The sequence below is a fragment of the Varanus komodoensis genome, unplaced genomic scaffold (assembly GCF_004798865.1).
Source record: "Varanus komodoensis strain SLA01 unplaced genomic scaffold, ASM479886v1 scaffold1, whole genome shotgun sequence".
In the NCBI taxonomy this organism is placed as follows: domain Eukaryota; kingdom Metazoa; phylum Chordata; class Lepidosauria; order Squamata; family Varanidae; genus Varanus; species Varanus komodoensis.
In genome coordinates, this window is record NW_025335268.1 from 135,928,539 (window position 1) to 135,952,230 (window position 23,692).

At 42.0% G+C, this 23,692-nt stretch overlaps 1 protein-coding gene across 2 annotated transcripts in view; it reads right to left on the bottom strand.

Moving 5' to 3' along the window:
• Positions 1-581: 581 nt before the first annotated feature.
• Positions 582-23,692, bottom strand: part of SLC16A1 (solute carrier family 16 member 1) — a 50,594-nt gene continuing 27,483 nt past the window's right edge. For both annotated transcript variants that reach the window (XM_044447361.1, XM_044447370.1), the window contains exons 3-5: positions 7,032-7,175; positions 4,914-5,780; positions 582-3,989 (exon numbers count right to left, since the gene is read on the bottom strand). In XM_044447361.1, the coding sequence (XP_044303296.1) occupies positions 3,712-3,989; positions 4,914-5,780; positions 7,032-7,175 (1,289 nt within the window). In that variant the 3' untranslated portion in view covers positions 582-3,711. The remainder of the gene's footprint in view (positions 3,990-4,913; positions 5,781-7,031; positions 7,176-23,692) is intronic.

Sequence of the window (23,692 nt, forward strand, 5' to 3'; positions counted from 1 at the left end):
AAAAGTGTGTGTTTGTGCAATGAAGATTAAATAATCACCATTTTGTCCTTATTAGAAGCATACCACAATCCATCTCCTCCCAGTACGAACAACAGCAACATTATTTTCATAATCCTACATTTATTTCCTACATTTATTAATAAAAATTGCATGGCTCATTGCCAGAAGGGTACCAGGAAAAAAAAAGCTAGGTTATCCTCACTTCACTAAGAACTGGTTGCTTTAAATACAGAGGTAGAAAAAGATGTGGTAAACTGATATCCAATAGCTAGAATAAGGCCACAATTGATCATTGTTTAGAATATTAATATGTACCTTGGAAGCCTGAAATGACTGTATTAAAGACAAAGGGAAGGTTCATACAATCAAAAAAGCCACAGTAGTCTAAACAAGGCACCAAGGCTTGCTATGAGCTGTAGCACATGCCAACATGAGTTGCAGAATCATCACCTAACTGCAGCTTATTGTGATGTCAAACTCAGCTTGTCGGGAAGGTATGTGATTTAACAACCCTCAAATAATCCTGCAACAGCTATGTTCATAACTACCAGTACTCACAAGAACATGGACCACACCAGAAATCTTTCATGGTTAGTTTATTGCAATGTGAACCAGTTATTTTGAACTTTTGACACATGAACATATAAGAACTTGGCTTTACACTGTCACAGTTCAATACAATAACATAAAACATGCTTATACAAAATACTCCTATTGGCTTTGTAAACTTGTCCTTAGGTCTGAAAATTCCATGGCCTGTTCTTTTTTTGTACAATGAAGTTACAATTTAAAAAAAAAATCCAGTATCTAATTCAACAGCCAAGACAACAGAACACATATATTGTGTAATCCTTTCAGGGTACTTCCAGAAACCTCTTTAAACAAGGAAAAAGCCATTTGTCAAAATCTACATATTTGGGCTGGGGAGACAGAAAATACAAGACTTAATTTGTTCAAATTTATTTAGGTAAATCTCAAGTCTGGGCCAATTACCAGCACCATTGTTTCTTCTATTAAAAATGTCCCAAGTTAGACAGTGAAAGAATATCAGAGGCTTCAACTCACTCAGTTTCAGGGCAGATGGCATGTGGGGGTTGGCAATGGTGGTGACAAAGCATTATGTTACAATTAGTCTAACTATTGCTTCAAAACTCGTATGAGCAGAACACCAAGGACACATCCTATTGTTCCTGCAGGAATGACACTGTATTTCATTCTTTGTTTTACTACAACCTACTGGCTTCCATAGTAGCTCACAACATCATTCATGTCTTACACGCTACAGGAATAATTCCGGCTATCTTCTCATGGAACACCCAAAGCCTGTGCTATTCCTTTTGGACCCCCACTTTACAACTAAGGATTACCACTGTCTATGCATGTGAACATTTTTTTTTCAAATTATGAGGCCAAACAAAATTTCAAGAATATTAAAAATGCTGATTAGCTTCTCAGCCGCCACTGCCTAGAATGAACAGTAGTTTGAAGGAAAATAAAAGAAAGTTACAAGACACCAATGCTCAATTTGACATATTTGGCCAGGTTCAGCTATCCAAAACATAGGGAAAAGCACAGTAATTTTAACTTTTTCTATAGCCTAAAAAGACAAATGCAGTGCAGCAACATTGTACTTTCTTTATACATTGTCAGAACTAGACATTACCGAGATGTGTGGCTCCCAATACAAACTGCAGTCCAGCATCTCCTTTTCCTCTAGCACTTCAAAACATACAATACTGTGTCATTGCATTATGTGTTCCCAGACCATCGTATCACTAGACGTTATTAAGGTAGGAGACATTAAGCTTCAGCATTCAGCAGTAGCTACACATCCTCTGTAACAACCTTTTTAGGCCTAAGAGTGTGAATTTTAAACAGTTTGCCTTACTAAAGTATGCAAGCAAGGTACTACAGCAGTTACATGAACACATACCATTCACACAAATGAGCATCAGCTACATTCCAAGGTGGAATGTTTTGTTTTGTTTTGTTTTTGGTCAATTATTCTCTTACAGCCTTCATAGGATTAAGGGACTTGTGATGTCATGTCTTCATGGAACATAACTGTGTATGCTAAAGAGATCATTGTATTTCTTCACAAGACTCATGCGGTACATGCCAGTGTACTCATGCACTTTAGTATCTGGCTATGAAACATTAAATGCCAGAGAGGTAAGAGTGGCGGGGGGAAGCATTAGGTGGATGCATTATAGAACAAGCTTATTTGAAAAACTCAATGTCTTACAAAAATATTAAGCTTCAGTATAATTGGCCTGTGACCAGAACCGATCTCTGCTTAATCTCCCATGCAAAGTGGGATTCTCACCAATACTAACAAACAAACAAACAATAAATACATACAAAGGATTCTCCTATCTTTTACCAGGTAAAGTGTCTTATAGCCAAGCACCTAAATATTGTTTCATTCCTTAGCACATTAAGAATGAGGGCCAAAATGAAAAGCATGAGGAACTGAGAACAAGTAATGTATTTTATCTGTGACTGAGTTTAGCATACATATGCTGCTCTTTAACAAATCCATCTAAGCAGAAGTTAGAAGTAGTAATTGCTCTGGCAGTATAACTAGCAATAAGACCATGTTCTCTGAATAGTACTGTCTTCAAAGAAAGTCACTACATTTTGTTTTCCCTAGACAGAGCAATTTTTATTTAGAGGAAAGTAAAAATGAAAATGCATCCCTTTGGAAGCACTGGGGTTGGTTAAGAGGCAATGAAAAGAGACCATGACTCTGATCTGAGATGTGTTCAGACTTGTTTGCAAACTAGCATGCTTATAGTGACATTCTTAATCTTTGTTCTTCCAATGTTAAGTTCAGGTACAGAATGATTCAAGCAGATAATGAAAAAGTATACATTTAGAGCTTTTCAATTATTATAATAAAGATACACACTATGTAGTCAAGCTCACTCTTGCATTGATTTGGGTATCAGTTCAAAATATCTCAAAAATTAGGCAGATGACAATCAGAAAAATGATTAAAATGTAGGCTGGACTTCATAATAGGTGGCATACTTTATTCAATATTGAGACCAATATTAAATTTAACCATGAAGGGATTTAAACAAACAAACAAACAAACAAACAAACCTTGCAACAGTTAGAAGTTTTCAAAAGCTGTACCAAACACAATCAATCCAGTTAGAATCTGGCACCCCAAACCATCCCAAACTATTAATGATCAACCAATTTTTTCTTTACCTGTGGTCCAAAGTAATTGTTTCTACCACAAGTCTGCCACTAACAGATTTTAGAAGCAAGTGAAATAGTGTTCATTAACACTTAAGCTTTGACATCTATTCAGTAAAAGAAGTCAGACATCCTTCAGTTACAGCCTAGGAAGACTACAAACCTAAAATAAGAATAGTTTGTAGAATGGAGTTAAGGCTTTGCCAAAATAGCCTAAATGTGGAATCTCTAAGGCACATATTAGTACATTCACATTACTGTTTTAAAAAAGCCAGAGTACAAAAAATTCCCTCCCTCCCCACCAACCCCCAATAAAAAGATAGCACTGCCCACTGAGCTCTGTTACTCCTGTCAAACACTGATAAAAACACAATTTGCAGCTTTACTTAGAAAAAAAAAATCACCTGATTTATGCTTCTCATCACTGTTTACTACCAACAGTGTTTCCTTCACCCATGTTGATAACTATTCATCATAACCTCCTGGATTTCAAGTACTAGTCCCTCACATGTGGCTATCTTCCTCTTTTACACCATCTTCTGAAGTTTTCTGAGACAGATTAGCCACATCATTGCTTGGATCCTTCTGTTTTTCAGCATCATCAATGTTGGTTTCTTCCTCTTTCCCTTCAGCCTTCTGCTTTTCCTCAGCCTTCTGCTCCTTTGCCAACAGCCGGTAATTGATCCCCATCCCAATAAAAAGGAAGATTCCAGAGACAATCAAGATGATGCCACATGCCCAGTAAGTATATTTGTAGTCACCATACTGGTCATTCAGTTTACCTACAAGGAAAAAATAAACAAACTAACATTACAAGACTGTCCTCCAAAGCAGTTTTTCACTAGAATGGAAGTCTTAACCTTAATGCTGAGGATTAGGCCAACTATTTTGTCTCCCTTTTACTGAAAAGGAGAGTAAGTAATGTGAATTCAACCTGTGCTGGATTAAGATCACACTACCTCTGAAGACACAAGACATCAGTTTGGTTATAATTCTGGAATCAGTCCTGAGCCTGAATGCCCTGCCAAGTTTCAGCAGTAGCCAAGAATACATCTGCACAGCTGAGGCCAATGTGCCAACTGTGTCCACTCCTAGAGATGGCTAATCTGGCCACAGTCAGGCATATCGTAGTAATATTCCACCTGGACTACTATGACATGCTTTACTTGGAACAACCTTTGAAAACTTTTTGGAAACTTTGATCCAGAACAAAGTGGCCAAATGGCTGACAGAAAGTACATTACTCCCTTTTTTACAACAGTTTCACTATAGCTAACAGACTGTTTCTGGGTACAATTCAAAGTGCTGGTTATTAGTTATAAACTATGTACAGCTTGTCTTGTCCTATACAAGCCTGCCTGGGTTTAATGATCTTTGGGGAAAGTCCTTCTCTTGGAACTGCCATCATCAGAAGTGAATTTTGCAGGAACTTGCGAGAAGGCCTTCTTGGTGGCCACTTCCAGGCTTTGGAACTTCTTGCTGAGAAAGGCTAGGTGTTGTGTATCCAGTGTTAGGCAAATACATTCATATTTTTAGCTGCTTTGTTACTAGCTGCTTTGAGCACTTTTTTGGTCAGATAATTGATAAATCTATTCTCTTGTTTATGCTGACCACAGCAGTGCAATTAGGGTCCCTTCCTCATTCATATCTGCAGACAAAGTCCCACATAGTGCTACCTCCCAAGTCTAATAAAGAAAATGCTTTACCTAGGAGAGGTGGTCCCAGAAGCACAGGGCAACATTCCACAATAGTCACCAAGCCGACAGCACTGGAGAACCGTTGAGCCCCAACTAAATCCATCAGTGTTTCAAATAAGACAGAGCTGAGCCAGCCAAATGCAAATCCAAAGAAGCCAGCATAAATACAAAAGCCAGCATAGGTCGTGGATAAAGGGGCCATAAGGTGGCACAAACCGTTATAGACCACAGACACAGCAAAGAAATACTGAATCCTGGGTCTCACCCACTTGGTGTTTGCAACCAAGCCCATAGATGGCCTAGCAACCATATCTACAAAGGCCAAGATAGATAGCAAGAAGGCAGAAGCTTCTTTAGAGAAATTCATACTCTTTCCATAATTACTAAGAAAGACTAAAGGAGTAAACAGTCCAAAAAACATGACCACGTTGCCAAACAGGTACAATAAGAAGCCTCGATGTGTGAAAAGAGACAAATCCAAAAATCTGTTAATAGTCTGGAAGGCTGTTGTTTTCTGCTTCTTAGTCTTCCCAGCAATAAGGTCTGCGCTGACATCTCCTGCTCCTTCTTCTTTTCTCACTTTGCCAGCCTCCTGCAATGCTTCCTTATTAACATCTTTCTTCTGCTGGTCTGGCTTTGGACCTATTGGCCTCATCAAAGACCCAGCGACACAACAGTTCAACAAGAGGCCACCAAGGATTAAAAAGCTCCCTCTCCATCCAAAGATGCTGTAGAAATATTGGTTCAGGGGAGCCAGGGTAGACAAGAACACAGGGCTTCCTGCCATGGCCAGTCCATTAGCCAATGGACGCTTCTTGTAGAAATATTTGCCAATCATGGTCAAGGCTGGATTTAAATTAAAAGCAAGTCCAAGACCTGGAAACAGTAGCAAACAAAATTAAATTAAAGGCAAGAGAACTACCACTTTGCAAATCTTGTTTTAGAGAACATATTAATACAAAAGTAGGCTGAGAAAGAGGGACTGGGTTATGTTCTTCCTGAGATTATAGCAGCTTTTCAGATCTTTTGGGTTATAACTCCCACTATTCCTGACCATTAATCATGCTAGCTGGAACTGATGGGAGCAAAAGACCAAATATTTACAGGGCACCAGGTTGAAGAAAGTTGGTCTGTAGTACAATACACATTCTAACTGCTGACATGAGACACTAGGAGGCTGAGTCAGAATTTTTTAATTCAGCTGCTCCGACATGGAGACATTTATGAAATCAATAGTTGCAAAGGCTTCAAGGTAAAAGAAGTCGTGCTTATTTGTATACAGCCAGCTCAGCATTGCAGATGTGAATCTTTAGGACACAGAGACCTCTAAGTGACCACACATCGATTTAAATTAAGGAAGGTCTTGCTTCTTTAATGTAAATTCATTTATATTCCTCCCTTAGATCTTACATAGATTCCCAGACAGGTAACTATTTAAAACAATTTAAGCAGTGGTCAACAGCCAAACATCAAAGATAAGGTAATTATTAAAACCATATAAAGACAGAGCCAGAGGATTTTTTAAAAAATTCAGTAGTAAATTAAACAGTTGAACAACTAAGTTCTTCATCTGATATGCAAAAGACAACAAAATTGACACTAAGTAAGACATTGCAAAAATGGACTGTTACCATAAAAAAGTTCCCCATACCACTTCAGAGGTATCTGGAGAACAGCTTCTAAAGAAAATCTGGTTTCATGAGAGAACAAGCAATATTTTAAGTACACAAGGCTCCTCCAAATTGTTTGGCTGAACCAGGTAGTGTAGGGGGAGAGTTGTGATATTTTCTTGGGAAGGTTGTGATAACATCACAGTCATAGACAAAAATAATCCGCCTTCCTCCAACCAAAACAGAGAGATATGAGGAGGAAGGAGAATTTGATCTCCCAAGGTAAAGATACTAGCTATTCTGGAAAGTGAACATAGCACATAGGAACTTATCACTTCCCCTAACTGTCTCCCCTTAAACAGAGACTTCTGTTTTCTAAAAATCTATGCAATTACATGCACTAATACCTGCATATATTTTTCCACAGGCTGCACTAGATTCCTCGTATCATAATCAGATCCAATATCATTCCTTATGAGGATTAACTAACAAGATAATCAATAGTGGGGTTACTTACCTCCCACAACCCCAACACAAAAGTAAAGCTCTTCCACAGTATTGCAGAAAGAGGCTGCAATCAAACCACATCCTGATAGGCAGCCTCCTGCAATCATAACTGGCCGACTACCATATTTGTTCACCAGGATGCTGCTGATGGGACCTAGGAGAAATCAAAGAAGTAATATGAAACACTTCTGTATCTTATTCATTTCCTACATTTGGAGGTCATGAATACTATACATGAACCATCATACTGATCCAATTCACACACTGTACTGGATTCAAAGGAATCCAATGTTCACTAGTAGAACTGGGCTTTCCCACTGCAATCTACTGAGAAGCTAGCTCCTGAGGTTTCAGTGAATTTTAGGAATGTCATAGAAGGTGTTGTTGAGGAACAGAGATGAATGGAAGTAAGTCAGGTAAGATTAAGGATCATATCCCTTAAGGCAAGGAGTTCTTCGGAACCCTAGTATGTTTTTACATGTACTTCAAAACATATATATAAAAAATTAAAATATTTCTACCCTGTCCTACATGAAAAAATGTCCCAGGAGCGGCTCCCTGTTAACTGTGGCCCCATTAGATGAACTACCCACCTGGGTGTAGCTTGGCATGTTGTCTGAACTCAGGCAACATGGCTTGTCTAAGAAAGAAACAACCCTCAAATAACCCAACGGCTTGTCATTTTCTGAGGGTTGTTTCCTCTTAAAACAAGCTATGCCACCTGGGCCTAGGCAACACAAGCTGCATCCATGCAGTAGTTAAGCTAACGGCACCCAGCATGCACTGGAGATTTAAACAAGCCAGGCTAGTTTGTTTCATCTTACAAACAGGCCCTGTGTCTGGATCTTTGATTATGTCAACTCTTCCAGAGCAGAAGAAGCCAACAGAAAAAGAGTGAGAGAGCACAGAACTAAGCCAGGATCAAAGCCACTTTCAGTACAATGCATCGGGGTCAATACACTATCCACATCATCTGCAGACTGTAAATGTCTATACTCTGTTAGCAGAGAAAGATAATTTTAGTTCAATATTAATTTTAGTTCAACGCAAAAATTTTTGTTCAACGCAAAAATAAAACAAATGACCAATAATAGCATATCTCATTTGTAAATTTAAATATTTTCAAAAATCCTTATAGTTCTGACTTAGTTCATAAGTGGTATTGAACAAACTCTTATTTGTGACTAAAGTAAATGCTTTATGCAAAAAAGTTTTACATTATAAAAATTGTTTATAGGGTTTTTTTTAGATTTATACAGGTACAAACTGAATTCACTGTAATTGGTCACCTGGAGTGCTGCTTCAAGCACATCACACAGCTTACATGTTGATTTTAGTTGTGTATCAAACGCTTGCCAGTGAGTAGTTGTAATCACAGCTCAAATCCTCTCTAGATAAACTCTTATGTACACACTGTATCATTTTAATTACCATATAAAGGTCTGAATCTGATTAATCTAGATGTCAGTATTTAAAATACTTCATTACAGAAAGATCCTAAATCCAAAGTAAACAGTGATTAAGAGCAGGCCAAATGTTCTGGAGACAGTAAAACCGGTTTACATAAAACCAAGCGGACATGTCCTGCATATTAACTGATCTGGTTTCCACATTAACTAATAGCAAAGTTATCAATACTCATTGGTACTTGGCACCATGATGATCCTTTAACCTGTATAAGCAGTCAGCACTGTCAGAAACATCCTGATTAGAAAACAACACATTCTGTAATTCCAGTAAAATTCCAACTGGATCATGTCCTCTGTCCGATTAAATGCTCTTCTGGCTAATTTCAGGGAAGCATGTAAAAACCCAGAAGTCCTTTGTGGCTGCTTTGCAGCCTTGAAAGCCTTCTTGTAAACAAGCTGATTCCAACAAACAAACAAACAAACAAACAAGCCACTATAAAGTCTCTATTTCTGGGCTACCAATGCAAAACCTCAGAATTAAGTCTAGCTCCCCCAAATTCCAAGCCTGAAAATACTTGCCTCCTATTGTATCAGACTTCTTGTCTGTTCATTATTTTCTACTCTGAGGATAGATCATTGGGTTCCAAAGATGTAGCCCAGGCCCCAATAACCTTTTAGAGAGCTGTTTTATGGTACCTGAGCTAAGTGGCCCACCTTGCTCAAGTCGGCAAAGAAGGAAGAATGGGAGCCAAAACACCCTCATCATTTCTACCACCCTGCCTGGCTCCTGCTGGACGGACTCTGGAAGGGGACAGAGATCCAGTCCCAGACCCCTCCATCTAAATAGCATCAAGCCCAAATGACCCTTAACTGTAGATAATAGTGACCAGCATGGAACTTTTTGTATATAAAACACATGCTGTCCCACTGAGCCATGGCACTTTCCCCAGTTTCCTTTTGTCCTAGCAAATATTGTCCAAAGGCTTCCTTGAAAAATTAACCTTAAATATTATGCAATGGAAATGGCAGTTAAAGGTTTAGGCAGCTGATATGCTGAAATGATCACTTTCTGTGCAGTAATCTAGTATCAGGCCTTATTTTTGTATCCAGTACTATAGTCACCAAATGCCTATTCTATCCTCCTTTCCTCCCCACCAATATTACCACCAATGCAAAATCTCAGAATAAGTCTAGCTCCCCCAAATTCCAAAAAACACGTGATTAAAACTTCCTTTCAAACATTATGCAACATTCAGCTGCTACAGCTGCAATGATACACTTACACACAGCACAAACTAGCTTACGTTGCATGAACATTAAACACTAAAGTACTGTGTCTGTTCAGAAGACTGAATTGCACCATATTATAAAATGGTTACATAATTCAAGGCTAGCTCACACAGAATGAGTACTCAGCCAAATTACATTTGGCTTCATGAAGTTAAATCTCTCTACTACAAGGAGTGGCTTACTTAAAGTTTTACAGAACATGGACTTTGACATATTGCATTAGACAAAGCTCTAATACAGCAGAGATTCCACCAAGGTTTTACTCATTGCTAAAGCATCTTGAAAATAAACCTCCTTTTCTGTGCAAATGTGTAAGTTTAAGTAGATTTCTGTTAGCAGGAGAATGTATAAGGGCAACAATTTGCACTAATGAACATATAAAGTAAGCCACACTTAGCAACAAGGACAGTGAAAAACAAATAGAGGCTGCAAACCGATTCAGTTTCATTTATGGATAAACAAGATCTGAAAATATTGCCCAATACTTTTTTTAAAGTATAGAATGGCTTTCCTACTGGACAGCATTTTGCCCTATTTTGAAAGAGATTTCTCATTTCCTTTGGAATTCCAAGCAGACTGCGATGGGGGTGAGGAAATCCTTCAGCCTATGCAGCTTGGGTGGCCAGACTTGCTCAATAGAAGAGCCACATAGAGTATATGTCAGATGTTTCAGAGCTACAAGTGGGTACCTGCAGGCAGATTTATTTATTTATTAAAACATTTTTATGCCGCCCCATTCGCCGAAGCCTCAGGGCGGCTTACAACAATAAATAAAATTATAATATAAATTACAATAAATATAAACATTAAAAATCCAAAAAATACAATATAAAATAAGCCGTCCTGGCCAGATAAGATCAAATAATACTAACAGTTAAAATGCCGCTTGAATAAAAAGGTCTTCGCCTGGTGCCAAAAAGCCAATAACGATGGTGCCAGGCGGACCTCTCTGGGGAGCGCATTCCATAACTTAGACACCACCGCTGAGAAAGCCCTCCTCTGAGTACCCACTCTCCTAATTTCTTTCACGGAGGGTTCCCAGAGAAGGGCCTCTCCCGCTGATCTCAAGGGGCGGCTGGGCATATATGGATGTAAGCGCTCCTTCAGGTAACCAGGACTCAAGCCGTTTAGGGCTTTATAGGTCATTACCAACACCTTGAATTGGGCCTGCAGGGTGCCCATGGGTGCCTTCAGTGGTAAGCAGCGAGTCGCAAAATAAACTCAAAAGAGCCACATGCTGCTCCCAAGCCTCAGTTTAGCCACCCCTGCTAGATAGTATAATGAAAAGCTGTCCCATGAGCAGGCAGGGAAGAACAGCAAATGCTCCTACTGTAACAGCAAAACTGAAGTAATAACAACAATTTAACTCAACAGGACATCTTGTCAGACACAAGCTAGGTCTTTATTACTAAGTACAGTCAGAGCCACTTTAAGTGCATCATACCACCTCTGTACTATACAAGGTAAGTAAGATTACATGCCTCAGGCCAGGGACAATTTGTAGCCTTCCTGGTAGTTTGGCTTACAGCTTTCATCAGCATGAATCAGCATAGCCGTTATTAAGGAATGATGGGAGTTATAAGCCAAATATCAGAAAGAACATATGAAGAAGTATGGCACAGTAGTTAGCATTGGATTAGGACTTGAGAGATCTAGTCCCCATTCAGCTATGAAGCTCACAGGATGAATTGGGCCAGTCACTTAGGCTCAGCCTAGCTTACCTCACAGGCTTCTTCTGAGAATAAAATGAAGAATTCTGAAAGCCACCTTGGATCTTGCATTAGAACATAGGAAAAGCAATGCTGGATCAGACCAATGGTCCATCTAATCCAGCACTCCATACATACAGTGGAAAACCAGTTGTCCACAGGATCCCACAAGCAAGATGGGTGCAAGCAACTGCCCCTGGTGCCTCAGCAACTGATAGATGGAAGGATGCCACTTCTAGTAAACAAGGTAACATATAGCCAGCAAACAACAATCACGATATTAATCAAAACTTGTCTATCCACATTAAAAATGGAATCCTTTGAAGTTTCCCACAAGCTACATAGGGGGACTGTATCATGGGAATGGTTATCAGATCTCTCTGGAGCAGCTTTGGTTCATATGTTATAATAATAAAGAATAAAAGTAGTGGAACAGAACAGGAGTTGGAGGGGGGCTATAAAGCCATTGAGTCCCATCCACTGCTCTACTTCCACATGCACTTCCAGATGCAGGCCCATGTCTTTCCATCTTAACACTTTCCATGCTAGCTTGATGTATACCTATGCAGGTAGTACTTTTGAATGGAAGAGTAGTTGTGTTTTGTTTTGTTTTTTGTGTTTAAGGGTGATTTTGTCCCCAGAATATTTGCTGTATTGTTTCTTTTTTCTCCTTTGTGGTTGCATTATTTATCACAAATTCCCTCTGGATGAAATTGCAGCTTTGTAGTTTACATTTTTCTTAAATGGCACACTGTTTATGAAACTTCAGTTTTGCATCCACATAATCTATGATACTGTATACCAAGAAGTGCATACACCACCAACAGGGGAAGAGAGGGGAAGAGAGAATGGTTTTGTTCTTTAGGATTGTAGAACAGGACTTAAACTTCTACTTCCACACAGATTTATTGATCTGAAGAATAGTACAGATCCAATATCAGAAATGGGAAAGTAAAGGTGAAAAAGACTCTAGTGGAAAAGACTGGACAGAAATAATATGCAAGACCAATCATAGAGAAAGTTTGTGCTTCCAAGTGTAAATATATCCACAAGCAATTATGTAAATGAAACACTAACACAGAGCAAAAGATGGTGGGTCAGTGGATGTAACATGTGCTTTGCCTTTTCCTTGTGGGAAAATCAGTAGGCGCCAATGTGAAAGCATATTGCCTAACTAAACTTAAAAGACAGCAGAACACTCAGACATGAAGAAAAATAATTCCTTGATGGATTTATTTTTCAGGATCCATTAGTGCCCAAGAAAGTAACACAGCTTGTATTGTAGCCACACAAGAGAGACTTTATCAAAGGCTTAGTATTCTTGTTGGTTGGTTCATGAATATGAGCTCAGACAAGGTCACGGACTGTTGGGAATAAGTAGTCAGGGATCTCCATGTTGCAAGCAGAGATGTAACTTTGCGTTGAAAATAAAGCAAGTTTTTAAGTGAAGTATTTCCTAGAACAAAACCCCTGAGAACAATTTTGTTTTTCTGTCTGTCCTCCAAGTAGCTAAGCCTGTATAGTACTGAAGTCAAACTGGTTACCACCATTATTTTTATATTATTTTCCATAGTATAGTTATAATTAAACTCTTCCTTCAAAAGAAATAATGTAGTAGGGTTCTCCCTACCCAGTGGAGAAATTGTAATAGGAATCAAAACCTTAGGCTGGATTGGAAGACAATGATGAGCTTTCCTTTATTTATAGGTTAGCATAAATCACCATGTCATTTCCTGTTATCACACTGAAAAGTTACAGGAGTTGATTCTACTTTACCACTATCACCAGAGGAATCTAAATTAAACAGCTGTACAAAAATCTCTCATTATTGCTAAGTTTCTGTCTTAGTCAGGTATTCCCCTTACAGTATCTGAGAGCAAGGTCTTTATTATATAGTCTTCGGCTACTCAAGAAGCAATTATCTCTACTAACAAGGTTAACAGGATAATACTAATCTTTTGTAACCTTTTCTCTTTCTTTCACTCCCTGTCCTTCCACTTTTTAAAATTTATATTGCATGCTATTTGGGCAAGAGCCTGTCTTTACAGGTGGGATTGTTTATTGTTCCAGCTTTGTTACTGGAAGGCCAAGTTGACTTCATAGCACAGAGCACCTTTCATGAACCTAAGGTCTGTGCACCTTCTCCTAACTCTGCTGGATGGGATAATTTAGCCAGAGTTATCGATGTCCTAGTAATCCAACTAGACAACTACAATTTATAACACATAAATTGTAATAAATTTCAGAAACTGGTATGGTTGTTGGGCTGATAAATGGCTCGAGACAATGAGAACAAAGGTTAATTTTACCAGTGCTTAAATAACTGCATTCAACTTTGGCTCCATTTTTGCATGCCCTTTAAGGAGCTGATGCTTAGCTTTAAAGACTTACATGAGCTGCACTTAGGTACATGAATGTTGCCTGTTCCAATAGGAGCCTCCCCATCACTTTGACCATCTTCAGAGTCCGTCCTCTAGGTCAAAATGTAGGTACACAGGTGGTAACTGGGGTTATAGGTAAAAGCAAGTTGTTTACCTATAACAGTCATCTGTGCATTCACACGTGGACTTTGCCACAAAGTGCAAGGCCTGGATCAGAAAGAAACTTCCATAGCAAAATATCACGAAGTGGGTGGAAGCCCCTCACCCCTTCCAGGTCCTGGGAAAAGAGGGAGGTTTGACTATGGTCAGTGGGGTGGAGGGCAGGTTGCATGAATGCACAGGTGACCACTCTAAGATAACAGTTACAAGTATACAAGTTGCCTTTCTTTGTCATGGTCTCTGTACATCACATATGTAGGGTCTTGTACTTCTACCACCAGGAGGGTGAGGCCATGGGAGATCTAACACGGCCTAGCAGTGGGAGGGTGTCAAACTAGATTTTATACCCTTGGCGGATTATGGAGAGGACCCAGGAATCCAAGGTGATGGACTCCCAAGCAGGGAGGAACTGGGCCAGGTAACAGGGAGTGAGGGGGTTTGGGGGACGGCTGCCTGGACTTGACTCTCAGTGTAGGCACCTGTTATCCTTGGGGGGGGGGGATTTTTTGCCTGATCTGGAAGTCCTGCCTCTTATGGAGGGCAGATGACTTGGTCTTGAAAGAGTGTTCAGGGAAGAAGGGATGGCAGGTGCCAAAAGGGGCCCCTTGCCACTTACATGGTTGAGGGTGCTGGGTGAGCCCCATACACTTGGCAGTGGTTCTGGCCTTGTGAGGGGAGTCCAAGCTGTCATCCATTCTGCCACTTTAGAGTCCTCCCCTTCAAATGGCATATCTTCAGTATGGGCAAGGATCTCCTGAGGGAGGCCTGAGGGGCAAAGTCAGGCATGGTGATGGATAGCAACAATCCCTAGTAGCGTTGGTCCCTTCCAGTTGGCCTGTGGCCTTCGGCTTCCTGGAGTGTTTATCTGGCTGTGTGGCCTCCTGTGTTGGCAGGGCAGGGCCTTCTGTATCTGCATTCAAAGAATCAACCACTCGGAATGCTCTCTGCCGCAGAACAAATTTTAGGTGCGCTTTGCCCACTGTCAGAGCATTTGTTTCTTAAATTATTTTGTGAATGCTCTGGAAAGGACAGGGCATATATTGATGGATTAAAAACATACATATATAGCCATGATCATCATCATCATCTTTGTGTACTTGGTCATGGTATTACTTCCAATAAGAATTAGCTCTATGTATTTAATCACCTCCCAAAAATAAGAACAGTCACATCCAAGTGCTTTATATTTCTAATTTAACTCTACACCCACGGTGGCTTCCAAAAGATGAGAAAGAGTTACAATGCCCAAGTTAATCATGCTTATACAAACCAGTTCATGTAATGAACCACTAGTGCATTAACGCTCCAATTTTACAGGGATCATTATCCAATAAAGAGAAATATTGAAAGAAAAAACATGCATAGATGTTTCATTCTGGGGACAAATAAGCATTGGACACTTGTTTTGTTTAATATGGATTCCCTCTCTACATCTTCTGTGAAAAACAGTCAAGGAATAAATTTCCCAAACTATTAGAAAGAATCAGTCACAGGTCATTAAGACAGTTTGAGTTTCCATGCTTCTAACACCGAAGCAGGGAGCTATGATTCTTGCCTCATGAGCTGGATGAAGACAAAGCAGAGACTGTTTCCTTCCAAGGAAATGTCTCTTGCTCAACCCACCAATGTCACTTGCTTTTGAGGCACAAATGCAAAATACAGTCTGTTTTGCCCTCCAACACTGCAGCAGCACTAAAGCTACAAATATTCAGTTCAGCTTCTAAAGAAAAATGTCATGTCATGCCGTTCCAAAAGAAAGGGGAGGGGAACGCACCAGTATGAGCAATGAAGAGGAATTATCTACATGTAAATGTGTTCCAATGTTGGATTACTTTTAGATTGATGATCAGAGTTTTGCTTTTTAAAGCAAGGGCTATAAGAGGGCATTTTAAATTACAAAGAAGAGGTTATCATCACCTACAATCTATGTTTTAATATATTTTCCATTACAGACTATGATGTTTGTACAGAAGAGTACTGTGTACTATCTATTTTTAATGGTTCCAGATGTAGAGGTGTTTTTTTTTAAATAAATTTGGCTGTGCTTCATAAACTGTTTTCTACCTGTTCATATACTATTCAGTGTGCCCCATTTCACAGATCATATTGCATTCCTCTTTTGCCTGAGTAACATATGTTGATTTATATCAACTGTTTTAAAGCATTTCAGGATATAAATTCATTACTTTTATAAAACCAAATGGTTTCTATTGTTTTCTAACTGCCCTGAGGAGCTCTCTGAACTCAACACAGATTTTACCTTAACAGCTGAGTTATTCCTATATATGTTTAAGTCTCCTCTTTTTTATTTCATGTCTTATCTGAAATTTATAGCTAAACTGCAGTGGTTAAGACTCTTAATAGCAGTAGCTTTGAAGGCATTGCTAATATGCTCTCTTTGCTTATGTCAAACACCATATCAAAGGCCTGACAACTTGGTATATCAAGGCCTCCTAGACTCTACACTGTACATTAGGAAATTATATAGTTTGCATAATATGCTAACTATACAATCTGGGTTCTGTGGGATTCACAGCAATGAAGGAAAAGGAGGTTGCTTACCTGTAACTGATGTTCTTTGAGTGGCCATCTGTGCAGTCACACATATGGGTGCTGCGCCTGCGCAGTGCCTAGGCCGGAAGATTAAAAAGCTAACGGTTTTTGGCGGGAAAACTCCGCTCCCCTCCCCCTTCGTGGTATAAATAGAGCAGAGTGTCCGACATTTTGTTCAGTCTTGAAGACCGAACGTTCGCCCTCTACAGGTTAAGAATAAAATTAGTTGCAAACGGCATTGAGCCTCAACGGTACCGATGCAAAGTACAGTACGGTACCGAGAACAATATCCACTCACCAGCATATACCATCGGTACCGATGCAAATTACAGCGTGGTACCGAGGCAGTATGTAATGATGGACACCGAGTGGGGCCAGTGGGTGGGTTGTGTGACTGCACAGATGGCCACTCGAAGAACATCAGTTACAGGTAAGCAACCTGCCTTTCTTCGTCGTGGCCTCTGTGCATCACACATATGGGTGATTAGCAAGCTTACCCAACTCGGAGGAGGGAGGTGTCGTCAGAGAAGAACGGATGAAAGAACAGCTCTGCCGAAAGAGCAGTCCTGCCTGGCGCGCACATCAAGCCGACAGTGCTTGGCGAAAGTGCATGGCCCTGACCATGTTGCAGCTTTACAGATATCTTGGAGCAGGACCCCAGCAGCAAAGGCGGACGAAGTCGCAACAGCTCGTGTGGAGTGACCCCTGGGGGTAACAGGTAAGTCTATTTTTGATAATTGATAGGCCAGGACAATAGTCTGGGTGATCCGGTGCGACAGCCTTTGAGGTGTGACTGGAAGTCCTTTGTCATGTTCGGAGTACTTAACAAAGAGTCTGTTCATACGACGGAGGGATTCCGTACAGGAGCGATAGAAAGCCAGGCAGTGGCAAACATCAAGGGTATGTAGAGCCCGCTCTATTGGATTCGACGGCGCTGGAAAGAAGACTGGCAGAATGATATCTTGACTCAAGTGGAATGGTGTAGCCACTTTAGGAAGAAAGGAAGAATCCATACGAAGAACGACCTTTTCCTTATGGAAATTAAGATATGGAGGGTCTATGCAGAGAGCAGAAAGTTCGCTTGCTCTCCGAGCTGATGTCACTGCTATGAGGAAAGCTGTTTTCCAGGACACCAGGCATATGTCGACAGTCGCCAGTGGCTCAAACGGAGATTTGGTAAGTGCTTGGAGTACAACCAAAAGGCTCCAGGTTGGCATAGGCGGGCGAATAGAAGGGTGTAGGTTCTGTAACCCCCGAAGGAAACGTCGAAGTAGAGGTTGAGAGAAAACTGAAATCCCTTGAAGCGCACCACGATAGTGTGAAATAGCGGCTACATAAACTTTAATGGATGACGGTTTCAGTCCCAAATGATAAAGTTCCAAGAGAAATTGTAAAATATTGTCAATTCAGGCCATTCCAGGAGAAAAAGAATGGCGTTCTGCAAAGGAGGAAAATCTCTTCCATTTAGCCGCATAAGAGCAACGAGTGGACGGTCTAAGAGCAGATGTGAGAATCACCTGAATTTCCTGGTCAACAGTCACCGGTAGCGAAGCAGTTGTTGTCGAAAGCGACGTAGAGGCCGTCGGTACAGTGGAGTGAATACATTCCGGTAGAGGTTCGGATGTCATCGGTACCGACACAGCAGAATGACTCAAGTGATCCGCCATGCTGTCAACCTCAAGGCAGTCAGATCCGGATGTCGGATCGCTCCGTTTTGCTGCGTTAACAGCTGAGGAATAGACGGGAGGCGAAGAAACGTCCCTTTGGATAGACGAAGAAGGGTGGTGAACCACGGTTGTCTCGGCCACCATGGAGTTATTATTATTCCTGTGGCATTCTCGAGATATCTTCACTATCACTTTCGTTAGAAGTGGAATTGGGGGAAACGCATAAAAGGCTATGTTGTCCCAGGGGATCATAAGGGCATCCTCCCATCGATCCCGATCCTATGCCTGCCCTGGAACAGTATAGGGCACACACTCTGTTGTCGCAAGTGGCAAACAAGTCCAAGTCCAGATAGCCCCACAGATGGAAGAGGTCGTGGCATATTTGTCTGTCCATCTCCCATTCGTGCGTTGTTGACATATGTCTGCTCAACATGTCTGCTTCGGTGTTGTCGGTCCCTGCGAGGTGGACTACTAGAAGCATAATGTCCCTCGGTATGCAGCAATCCCAAATGGCCATCGAGAGACGTGCTAAAGGTGGCGATTTTGTGCCGCCCTGTTTGTTGATGTAGAAGACAGCCGGTATGTTGTCCGATGCAATCTGGACAACTTGTTGGCATAGAACAGTCTCGAAAGCCCTTAGGGCATTGAAAATCGCCTGTAGTTCGAGGACGTTGATGTGCTTCTTGCTTCCTGTCGGTTCCAAGTTCCCTGAACTCGAAGGTCCGCACATGTTATTATTATTATTAATTATTATTATAATAACATTTCTATGCCGCCCCTTGCGGAAGCCTCGGGGCGGCTTACAACATAATGTTGCGCCCCATCCCAGTAGCGACACGTCTGTATACAGGGTCTTCGTTGGATGAGCTGTTCGGAATGGGACACCGACAGACAGGTTGCTCGGAATGGTCCACCAAATTAGTGTTGAGTATCACAGACAGAATTCGGATCAGTTTGTTGGAAGAATCTTGCTGCGGGCAAAACGACGTGTTGAAAAACAGCTGCCTGGTCCACATCCGTAGTCTGGCATATGGGACAATGGCAACTGTAGCAGCCATGTGCCCCAATAGTCTCTGAATGGATATAGCTGGAACCGTTCCTAGCGTTCGATGGATGTGGACACTTAAGGTAGCGCGACGGTCCGGAGTCCGGACTCGACTTTCCCGAGATGAGACGTGCCCCGATAAAGTCGATGACCTGCGTGGGAATAAGGGACTATTTTTCGTGGTTAATACATAGTCCAAGATCATCGAACAAGGCGCAGGTCATGTGTACTGCAGACAGAAGCCCTTGTTTAGTTTGGGAGACAATTAGCCAGTCGTCTAAATATGGGTATATTTGTACTCCTCTTGTCCATAAGTGCGCACATACTGGTGCCATACACTTCGTAAAAACTTGAGGTGCGGTGGCCAGGCCAAAGGGTAGCACAGCATATTCGAACAAGTCGAGCCCAACAGTGAAACGCAGGAAATGTCTATGTGAAAGATGGATAGCAATATGAAAATAAGCATCCTTCAAATCTAAGGAGGCGAACCAATCCTCTCTCTTCAAGTAACGGAAAAATACTCTGTAAAGTGGTCATCCGAAACTTTTTTGTTTTGATGTATTCGTTAAGATTCTGTAAGTCCAAAATCGGACGAAGACCACCGTCTCTTTTCGGGACCGTGAAGTATCTGGAGTAGAATCTGTGCAATCCTTCTGAGCGGCATAGTTGTCGAATCGCGCCCTTGCGAAGCAACTGAGAGACTTCTGCGCACAGTACCGATGAAGAAGATGTAAATTGAATCGGACACGGTGGAGGGACGACATTGAATTCTATCCTATATCTGAACTGAATGATAGACAACACCCACCTATCAGATGTAATGGACTCCCAAATGGGGAGTCGGCCCTGGAGCCGGTCCCCAAAAGGGAGAGGGAAAGGTGGTGTGGGGAGAGAGAGAATAGTTTGCCCGGACCGTCAACCTGGACGTTTGTCAGCATCGAAGCGCCGCCGACCCTGGGGGAAACGTTGCTGCGGCTGTTGTCTTCGCCGTTGCTGTCTTTGTTGGTAGTGTTGCCGAGGGTGGAATTGTGGACAGTAAGAGGAACGAGGCCCTTGCCACTTATGCCTCTGTTGAGGAAGCTTCATGTGGCGCGCGGTCATATGCGATTCATGTATCGCTTTTAACTTGCGGTCGGTTTTCTGATGGAATAACCCGGTACCGTTGAATGGCATTTCCTCGATCCTCCGTTTCATCTCGTCGGGCAAATTGCAATTACAAAGCCATGCATGTCAGCGCAGCGAGATGGCATTCACGAGAGCTCTCGAATTGGTATCTACGTGATGTCGTGCGGTAGATAATTGCTGCACTGCTGCTTGCATAGCTTCCTTGATGAATACCCTGGCAAACTCGGCTTGGCGGTCTGGAAGGGAGGAAGCAACATTATCCAGTTTTTGCATAATAAAATACTGGTAACGTGCCAGTGTTGCTTCATAGTTCGATATGCGCACGCCGAGTCCAGAGGCCGCATAGACTCGGCGGGCGAGCATATCGAACTTCCTCCCTTCCTTGTCGCGAGGGGCTATGTGTCCCCTGGACTCCCTGCCCTGGGAGGATTCGACGATAACAGAGTTCGGGCGTGGATGGTGAATCAGGAACGGAATGTCATCCTCCAGAACTCTGTACATGGCCTCATACAGACAGGAAGTCGCTTGCGGTTGGGCCAGTTGATCCCAGGGTTGGACCATAGCCTCAATCTCTAGTGAACGGACGAGGCGGGACATGAGCTCCATAAAGGAGACATGTGGCTCATCGGGTGACCCCGGTCCTTGGGAGGCGACTGCTACATCGGGGGATGTAGAGTCAACCTCAGGTTTGTCTGAATCCGGATAATAAAGTGGATGATCGCTCGAAGACGACGTTTCTGGGGAGGTTGGACGTCCCCTCTCCACATGCCTGGCCATCGAAGGCGAATCTCTTGGGGCTGATGGAGACGCACGATCCCGAAGGTAGTACGAATAAGACTGATAGCCACCCCAGTCTGGGAAGGCACCATATCCGTGCATCCTCCAGTCGTTACCCCGGTGTTCGGACGAGCGGCTGCGGCGCCTTGGAGGCGAAGATGACTCCACAGGTGGCTCAGTCATGGGCACTGGAGTCAGAGACCGTTTCCTCGGTGGGGAGTCTCTATGTGTTACCTGCATAGTAAGTTGCAGGGCCGGTCCTGAAGGGGTCAATACCGTGGTGGCGGACAGTACCAAAAAAACAGACGAACCTGAGCCCCGGTGTTTGGGGCGATCGGGTTTCTTGGTCTTGTGAGCGGGTTTATCTGCTTTCTCCTTCCTCAGAACTTTACGAGCGGAAGGCTTATCTGAACCCGTGTGCTTGCGCTTCTCCCGTTTTTTGGCTGGGGAAGAAGGCAGCACCTGGGTCTCCGCTGGAGTAGTGCCTTCAGCCGAAGGACTCTGAGGAGGAGCGGTGGAAGTGGGACGCTTCGGAGGAGCGCTCGCAGTTGGGGTGGAGCGTGGAGAAGGCAGTGCGGCTGAAGAGGAACCAGGCCGTAAGATCAGTTGGTCTGATTGCATCAAGGCCTGGTCCCAGAGGAGCTTGCGGAGACGGTTCTCCTTGTTCTTCCGCGCTTGCTTGGTAAAGGCCAAGCAATGGCCGCACTTGTCAGTTCTATGGCCCTCGCTGAGATAGAGGTCACAGATCATGCGGATCCGCAGGTGACATTTTGGATCCGCATGCGGTGCATTTGTGAAAGGCCGCTCGCTGCGCCATCGCGGAAAAAGAAGAAAAGATGACAGGATAGATGGTAAGATAGTATTTTTGGTTTTTTTGTTTTGTTTTGTTTTTTGTTTTGTTTTTTGAGAAGAAGGAAAAGAGAGGGATAAAGGCAAAAGGAACAGTAAGGACCCAAGATCTTAGCGAGAACATTAACAGGCACGAGGCACAGCAAACGGCGGTCGCAAAGACTGAACAAAATGGTGGACACTCCGCTCTATTTATACCACAAAGGGGGAGGGGAGCGGAGTTTTCCCACCAAAAACCGTTAGCTTTTTAATCTTCTGGCCTAGGCACTGCGCAGGCGCAGCACCCGTATGTGTGATGCACAGAGGCCACGACGAAGAACAGTTGAAATGGACATGAAAGAGAAACAAAGGAAGGAAAGAATACAAGAAAAAAGACTGGGAACAGGAGTCATGAGAAAGACCAGGAATATGAGAGAAAGAAAGGTACAAAGGTCTCATCTAACTAGGTCATTGCTTCCTAGTTTATCCCAGTCATAGATTTCTCTGCTTTTGAACACTTGCCTTCTATTCCCTTCTTCCATGACTATTCCTTGTATATCTGAGAAAGTAATATGGAAGCAGAATTAATCATGACGCTCTGGAGATGTTTCTTTGTACTTGACAAAAGTACAAAGCTCCAAGGGGTAGTAGGTGCTATGCAGGTATTTTGATTCAGGACCGGACTGCAGTTTGGGATTGAACTGCTGAACCTTTCCCCAAGGATTCTTTAGTGCTAAAGCCAGATCTATAGATTTAACTTTGGGAAGCCTGTAACTCCACAAGGGCAACAAACTTTGCCTTATATTATATTTTGAAAAATTAAGTTTTCTGTGTCTGTAATCAAAGTAGCATGTGAGAATAGAATTATACTCAGTTAAATAAACATATTTAAATTATATACATTGTCCCCTTAACTTCTATATTTAGACTTTCTCGTATAGCCTGATAAAGTACATACAATCCAAACAAGCATTCCCAGTCTAATAACCATGGTTTGTCAGACTGCAAGCAAGCAATGGTTTGAACACTCCCACCTCCCATGCCATGACAACTTCGTTGAATATTTCCTGGTTATAAAAACAGGCTGTACGTGCACCCTACAAAAGAACAGTTTGAAACTGGTTTGGAGGAAATGCTTGAACAAGTTTCCTGATTCTGATTCGGTGACAGAATATGGCTTAACAAATCAGAGGTCTTCAGTGAAGCTGATCAATAAAGGAATGCAGCAATGGAAACATGGAATGCTTTTTCCAATAAAATTGTTCCTAACCATTTGCTAGAGTAGGTATGCAATACTTGAACCGTACTACCATCTTAATGCTGCTTTCCATGTCTATCTTTATGCACCAACAACCATACTGACCACACTGGCTGGAATGATGGGAGTTACAGTCCAACATAGCTGGAAGACATCTGGATAGGCTATTATACACCTTATATGATAGCGCACAATTCATACACTTTCACACACTCAGTGTCTCAATCTTTCAGCTTTATTTTTTTTTTTTAATCACATGTTACTGGTCAGTCTCTCTCAATGTGGCTGATACATTGAGCTAATCTATCCTGCAAATAACAAATGGTGGTTGGTTATTCACAGAACAATTAATGGTGCACACAACACATCAGTTCCCCACCACCACCACAATTCCTTCCCTCTTGGATTCTAACATTGGTATCCCAGGCAGCCAACTAAAAACACCTTGTCTCCTTCTAATCACTGCAATT